At 41.5% G+C, this 7,433-nt stretch overlaps 1 protein-coding gene across 15 annotated transcripts in view; it reads right to left on the bottom strand.

Moving 5' to 3' along the window:
• Rere (arginine glutamic acid dipeptide (RE) repeats) overlaps positions 1 to 7,433 on the bottom strand; it is a 340,456-nt gene that overhangs the window by 182,375 nt on the left and 150,648 nt on the right. For 13 of the 15 annotated variants that reach the window (XM_006539136.4, XM_006539139.3, XM_030253746.1 and 10 more), the window contains one exon: positions 124 to 249. The exons of the other annotated variants lie outside the window; for them this stretch is intronic. In XM_006539136.4, the coding sequence (XP_006539199.1) occupies positions 124 to 249 (126 nt within the window). The remainder of the gene's footprint in view (positions 1 to 123; positions 250 to 7,433) is intronic. 15 annotated transcript variants of the gene reach the window in all.

Raw genomic sequence — 7,433 nt, 5'->3', positions numbered from 1 at the left:
CTTTAAAAACACATAGCATACAGCACATCTTTAAAGGGGCTCTGGGAAGGGAGGTAATATCCTATTTTATACCCTAAGGGATATAAAATACTGATAAGCTTTTAAAAACGGGATTCTCCTTACCCCTCCAGGCCCTCTCCCGGCTTCAGAGAGGTGCTGTGGTGGCTGTGGTGCCACCGGCAGAGAGCATGCTGGGGGGTCACAGAAAGCAGGAGCTGGAGATCTGCAACAGGCCTGGGAGCTGTGGACCTAAAAGAGAAAAGAGTTTTCAGTTAAGGTGCCCAACACCTCCATCCTGGTTACGAGGGGCACTCAGCACACAAGCAGGTGTCTGCAAGGATGCGTAAAGAGCAGAAAGCCACTGGAAATTTGTTCCCAAAGTGGAGTTAACCTTTCCACATTAGTCAAAGCTGCTTTTTAATTTCAGTATCAACACCTGTATGGCCCGCCCTTCTGGCTCGGTATTTTAACCTGGGTCCACCTTGAGAGTATGGTGTGTGCCCCTCAGAATAACCAAGTCAAGATGTAAAGCAATGCCAAAGCACAGTAACCGTGGCACGCTTGGCTCGTCACAAAGGCGACATTCCACGGTATCAGACACACGGGAGAGAACCGGGAGCAGACAGACACACTGAGCTTTCAGAAGAGCTTCTGTGGAGAGATGCTGGGAGCATGAGGTGTGCGCTTGCTAGTTGTTAAGGTGGACAGAGAAGTCCTGCCACCTCCTGGAAGTTCCTCATCTAATTCTGTAAAGCTGAAGGATAGACAACAGCTTAAAACAGGAAGGAAAACAGAGTGTATTCATAGGAGTTTTAGTTTCCTCAAAATGTCCCAAAGGGGAGAATTAGCTAACAGGCAACCCCTATCAAGTTCAAGAAAGCCATTTCTTCCAGTAACAACAACAAAAAAAAATCAGCTTAGCAGCCACGTGGTGGTGGCATGCCTTTAATCCCAATATTTGGGAGACAGATGCAGGTGGATCTCTGTGCGTTTGAGACCAGCCTGGTCTACATGTTCAAGTTCCAGGACAGTCAAGGTTAAACAGAGAAACTCTGTCTCAAAACCACCCCCCACAAATCAGCTTAACAAGTACTAGAAGTATTTTTAAAAAGAAACCCTAAAAACACTCAAACCAGCAGAAAGAGAAAGAGCAACTTCTGAAAGCCAGGACTGTCCCTTAAGCACAGGAGACCCTCAGACAGCACCACACTGCACCCTCCAAGTAGTCAAGCGCACATGGCACAAAAAGGCCCAACTTCTCCAATTTCATGTGGTGCTAAATGATCTTTAAAACAAATTCCACAGGATTCACATACTTATAAGAACCTGTTGTATACAGTTATTTAAGAATTAATCAAGCAAGCTTTACTATTACATCATTGTTAGTGCCTTGCTACATGTAGTTTGTTTGTTTGTTTGTTTGTTTGTTTGTTTTTAACCCATTCTTGGTGGAATCTCTCCTTCCTACCACACCTCAATAGATGGTATCAGGAGCCATAACCTCCATGACTACAGGGCACAGTGAAGTCCAAGTAGAACATGCGGTTGTGTATAATTCAGTCCGGTATATAGTGCAGTCAGCATTTTTTCACAATAAACCAAAAGTAAAACAGAATATATAGTTAAATCTCTTCTGTCAGGAATTCAATTAACCAGAAATCAAATTCAAACATCAAATCCTCCATTCGAATTATGAGTTTCAACTTTTTTAAAACCCTACCAGAGCAAGTCTCAACACTTTGCATCATCTGTTTTAAATAGATAAACAGTCCAAGCCATTATACCATTCGAAGCATGTGAGGAAAGCCAGTCTCTTAAAGACAAATTATTGTTCATATCATTCAGAAAGCACAGATGGTATCTGAGCCCCTCTCATTTTCTCAGTAATTTTTTCTGACAGCATTTGAGTTGATTATTAATACAAATATCCAAATATACATACAAATTGTAAATTTCCAGTTATAAGGAATCACGTTTGAACAAGGCTTCAGCAATATTCTTATACAGTAGACTTCTCGAAAGATCATTGCCTTGAACTTCATAAACTCCTTGAGAACAACTAGAATATGCAGTTTTCCACGCTGAAAATTTTCACGTAGATAACATGTTCAGTAAATTATATTTAGAGGTAAATATTTTAAAGAAATACATACAATTAAGCAAAACTTCAATTACTTCTTGAGAGTCCTAAAATCCAACTAAATTGGGAGAAAATGAATTATCCAGCTTTGAAGTAATTATGCACCATTAAAGCTTTAGCTCCAAATAGACTGTCCTGCCCATTGCTGGCAGTGAAAACAGACCTGGGGGTGAGGAAATGTGTGAGCCTGAGCCTTACTCCCAACGCTTCATTTTGATTTTTACTTAGGGAGATACTTCTCTGTCCATTTCTAAATTGGCATCCACACTCCAGCCAACAGTCCTTGACTAAGTTCACCCAACTCCACACAAGAGAATTTCATTCCAGCTCACATCTCTTGACTGCAAACTACATGTGCTAAGACGACAGCCCTGCACATCTTGGTTACCATATAATCATAATCCCAATCTCTAAGGACCTTTTAAAAAATTTAAAAAGCAAGGACAGGTATCTTTATTAAAAAAAAAAAAAGGTATGGCCTCTAGAGGAAGTTTGGCACCAATTAATTTTCTTTACATTTCTTTAACTATGTACAAGTACTATACAACAAATTTTTTTAAACAAATAAGGAAAACTAATCACAACATAAGGAGAAAAATAATGTCAGAACACCAACATTTGAGGGGGGCAGACCCTATCCTAGACAATTTGTATTCTTGATTTTCCATTTAAATATGACCTACTTGCAAGGTATATGTCCATCCCAACTAAGATCACTAAAGGTAGCAACTAGTGGAACAGACATGAGAATCAGAAAACGTGAAGTCAAAATTCAAAATACCAACCTACTCAGTCTAACAACATTCATCTAGCCCCAGACTAACACACCCCAATTTTTGAATTACACAAGCTCAGGTTGATAAAGATTTCTGGTTCCACCCCATCTCACTGAAAAGAAGGCTCTAATTTGATACTGACCTACCACTAAAATGAGTAACCATTGTATATTCTATGCTACAATCAAACAGCCAAGTAAGATTCAAGCAACTGTATACAGTACAGAAGTCTGATAATTCACTGATATGAACCTTGGCTGCAGCTCTCTTCTGCTGTACTGTCATGAGACTGGGGAATAAAAAACTATGGGCAACAACAAATTTTTGGAATGGCTTCTGGGTACTAGAGCTCAAAGAGAAATCTCAACCATGTCCCCCTAAGCAGCTCAGACATAACAAGGAAATACACCGCAGGGTGTGAAGTGATCTAAGGAACTAGCAGCTTGAAGTCTTTGCTTGTTCCATAGTCAGAGCCATGAGAATGGCTGCTGCCTGGTCTACAGAAAATGCAGCAGCATGCTCCTCCCCCCACAGTTCAGGTCACTCACGGAACAAGTCACTGGAATGCTGTTAATGACATTAAGGCATATTTAGACAAGGTTTAATCTTAAAAATGAGTTTTCCAGTTTTATAATGAATCAGTGTAACCTAAAGTACTCTCCGCAATGATTATAAATCCTTCCCGGAGACGGCGATTGGGTATAAATAATCCTACAATTACCCAATCTTAGGAAACCCACACCACACTTTTTTCTAAAGTATGGATGATGGCAACAAGAACTCACACAGCATTCCCATGAGAATTAACAGAGCATCTCTGAGTACTCCTCTAGGTATAAACGAACAACTGGTAGTCTGTGCAACAGGAACTCCTTGGTACCGAATGATGAGTCAAAACACACTTCAGCAACGCACTGTTGACTTTCTCAGAATCCACAATTACTTCTAGGTAGAAATTATTTCACTTATACTTAAGACTTGAGATTATAGAATAGTAATATTTTTACTAAAAACAAGTGTTTCTTTCAGAACAAAAAAGTTATGTCTTCCTCTCTATCAATCCTATCTGGTGTTCTCCAAAAATGGCTGATGATTAGTAACACTGAAAATTCTACAATTAGAATGTAAGGTTGCTGAAGGAAGAAACAATATTTTGTCCTTCTTCAGTGCCCTTGGTTGGGCTCAACAAAGAACACAGAACAAGTTCTCAACAAATGCTAGTGGAAGGGCTGATCATGAATGTTTCCAACTGCATTCTAGGATAAAGCACACCTTGATGATCACGAATAAAACCATCAATGTAGACCACATAAAGTGACCTTGGAACCCTCTGGAAGGGCAACAAAAGGAAGAGTTGAAGATGTTATTCAGGTCTTTTTGGTCTATTCAATCTAGCCCAAGTGGGCCAATCCTTTCCAGAAGAGCAGAATAATCTAGAAGCTAGTGGAAAGGAGTGAGTCTTGGGAGACCGTAGAGGAAGCAAGTGGCTACACCAGCATCCTCTGTCTTCTGTTCTCATCTGCTCATGCAGGCTGACTTGCTCATGCAGGCTGACTTGCTCATGGAGGCTGACTTGCTCATGGAGGCTGACTAGCTCATGCTGGTTCCAACTCTGCTATCATAAAAGCAATTCCCGATTCACCGTTTCAGCTCTGCCCTCTGCTGACTAGCATAGTGCCTCAGTTTCCCTAGTTCCAAATTCTTACAGAGAAATTCATATTTTCAGGCCAGGACAACAAAGGCCTAGAGTCCTGTCACCATCATCAGCACTGCAAGGAGAATTCACTGCTTAAAATCTGTTCTGAAAACTACAGCCCAGAGCATCTTTATTTAACTGCCTGCCGTCCCCCTGCCTCTCAGTCAGCACATGCTGTCCATTCCACCTCTCTTGCTTGAGTCCCCACTTTTGTCTGCTTCTTCCACGAACAATTCTAATTCAATACTTAAACAAAACTAGTTTTCTTGGCTTGGAAATAAGTTAATTATATGAATATAGCATAAAAGAATCAACGTTTCCCAATAGAACACATAATTTACTTCCCCTGATAATGCTTTCTTTAGAGTATGTCTCCCTTGGAGCCCCTCCCACTCTTCATTCTTGGGAGTTCTTGCTTTTCTTTAATAATCTCCGATGTTTGTTCTCAAACCAAACACAATGGAGAGGAGGGAGAGGGGAAGGAGCCCTAACCTTCAAAGACCTGGCTCAGGTAAGAACCTACTGCACCACCATGGTCTCCGTCTAGCTGTGTCAGAGTGTGGGCTGTCAATTTACCTGGCAGTGTAGACGGCAGAGCCTTGTGTGTTCTAATGATGTAACATTTGCTAAAGCAGAGGCCACTGAGCTCACCCCATAGACAAGATGGCCACAAAAGTTACACAGATTTGGACATTTCTGAGAATGAAGGGAAAGGCTATTTACATAACCTGGCATGCTCTAAACCACAGACTCTGGAGAAACACCAAAGCAAATCCTAGAAAACAACCCAGGTCTCCACATAAATCCAAACACTCTTTCCTTCACACAGTGAGCTAGCTCATGAAACACTACCCAAGGCTTTCAGAACCCAATACACAATTACTCTGGTCTCACTGACTAGCACCCAGCTCTAACCTCAGGTCTCAATTTCCTGGCTTTACTGTATCACACAGTGCTCCTACAGTCTCAGTACACACCTTACTTATACTCCAAGCCCTACCACACTACAGGCACTGTTATGCTGAGGGAGCACATCTCTTAGAATAACCCCAAACCAAAGGAGAAAAACATCGCGTCATGCAATACCTCAAAGCTAAGTATTTTTAAAGCTATTTTTCATTGCTCTGTTTTGCAATGTTGTTTGCTATGAGCAAATTCAACTCCAATCTCTTCATTTTAAAACTCTCCTAAGAAAGAAAAAAGGCATATTTCCACAGCTTGTCCATTTCCCTTATAGCCTGGGTAAGCCAGAGGAAGAAGTCTTGATTGTACTCACCTCTTACAATCTTTTCCTAAGAAGCACACAGAACTGAGGAAGGAGGAAAACTATATTTCTCCCAGGAGCAAATATCTCATCATCTATAACATTCTTAAAATTCAATGAATAGGGAATCTCAAAGAGAAACACAAGAAAGACTGTGGTTTTAAAAGGAACCAAAGCATGCTGCACCCTATGTATGTCCCGCGTGCTTTTGCAGTTAGCATTAATGCTTTAATACATATTGCAGAAGCTTCAGCTTGGACTGCTGTTAACACCCTAGACAATTACCGTGCCTCCGCGGGAACCTCTGCCCAGAACAGCCACTACCACCCTGTAATCAACATTTCTGTAAGAGATGCTGTTGAAACATGAAGGTGAGAACGTGAGCACGCACTTGCACACATGCTTGTGCACACGCTCGCATGCACGCGCGCGCGCGCGCACACACACACACAGAGGCAGAGAGAGAGAGAGAATACAAAGGGGCTCAGAATCTGGGTTTTTGTTTGTTTTTTTTGTTTGGTTTTTCGAGACAGGGTTTCTCTGTGTAGCCCTGGCTGTCCTGGAACTCACTCTGTAGACCAGGCTGGCCTCGAACTCAGAAATCCGCCTGCCTCTGCCTCCCGAGTGCTAGGATTAAAGGCGTGCGCCACCACCTCCCGGCAAGAAAATTCTTTATAATTTTATTTCATAGCTATATTCTCCACGGTGAACTGGAACTTGTTTCAACAAAGTCACATACACAGATAGCAAACACAGAAAGAGCAGCAGCTGCCACCACTACCAAAATAAAACTCTTCTGGAAACAAGGCCACCTCCCAAAGTTCAGGGATTAGGCAGTATCTGTAAAAAAAAATCTTTGTAAAGAAAAATATAATAAAGAACAAACATTTTCAAAAATGGTAAAAATTTGTATTGGGAAGAATACTAAATAGAAACCATTTGATTTAAAAGACGAAGCTGCAAGGCCACTTTGCACAAAAGCAGGGAACTTGTAAGTAGCCTAGTAAGAACAAGTCTTACAAAGAAATGCCCAGCTGACCCGCTTTACTGTCTTGGTTCTCTGAAGTGAAATATCAAACATGTGTATGAGAAGAAACGCTCTCAGGTAATGAGGTGTTTGGGAAAGGAGGCATCCACAGGTACAAATGTAACACAGTCGAGAAAGCTGCAGGCTTAGGACTGCTCTGCGCTGCAGGCTGTGCTTCTCAGCCTTGGAGGAAAGGGACCCCACTCTAAGATCAAAACATTTCAGACGAGTGGCTCACCAGGACACCGCTTCGACACTCTCTTACACAGCAGTTGTGTGAGGCAAACACATTAATAGTGACATTTAACCTTGTTGCTCATAAGAGAAATCTTTGAAAAAAATCAGAATATTAACTCTGAAGTTGAGGTACACACATTTACACAATACTGATCTAGGAAAAAAAGGAAGGGGAGGGAAGGGGTCTATCTGTGAAGCAATGATTGTCCTGGAACTCCCAGAGATCCAATCACCTGCACTGGCATTAAATGTATGTGTCACCTCACATGGCCTGAGCGTGTTTGTTTTACAAA

The sequence above is a fragment of the Mus musculus genome, chromosome 4 (genome assembly GCF_000001635.26).
Source record: "Mus musculus strain C57BL/6J chromosome 4, GRCm38.p6 C57BL/6J".
NCBI lineage: Eukaryota > Metazoa > Chordata > Mammalia > Rodentia > Muridae > Mus > Mus musculus.
The sequence above is the reverse complement of the archived record's forward strand: the minus strand, read 5'-3'. Positions and strand labels throughout refer to the sequence as shown.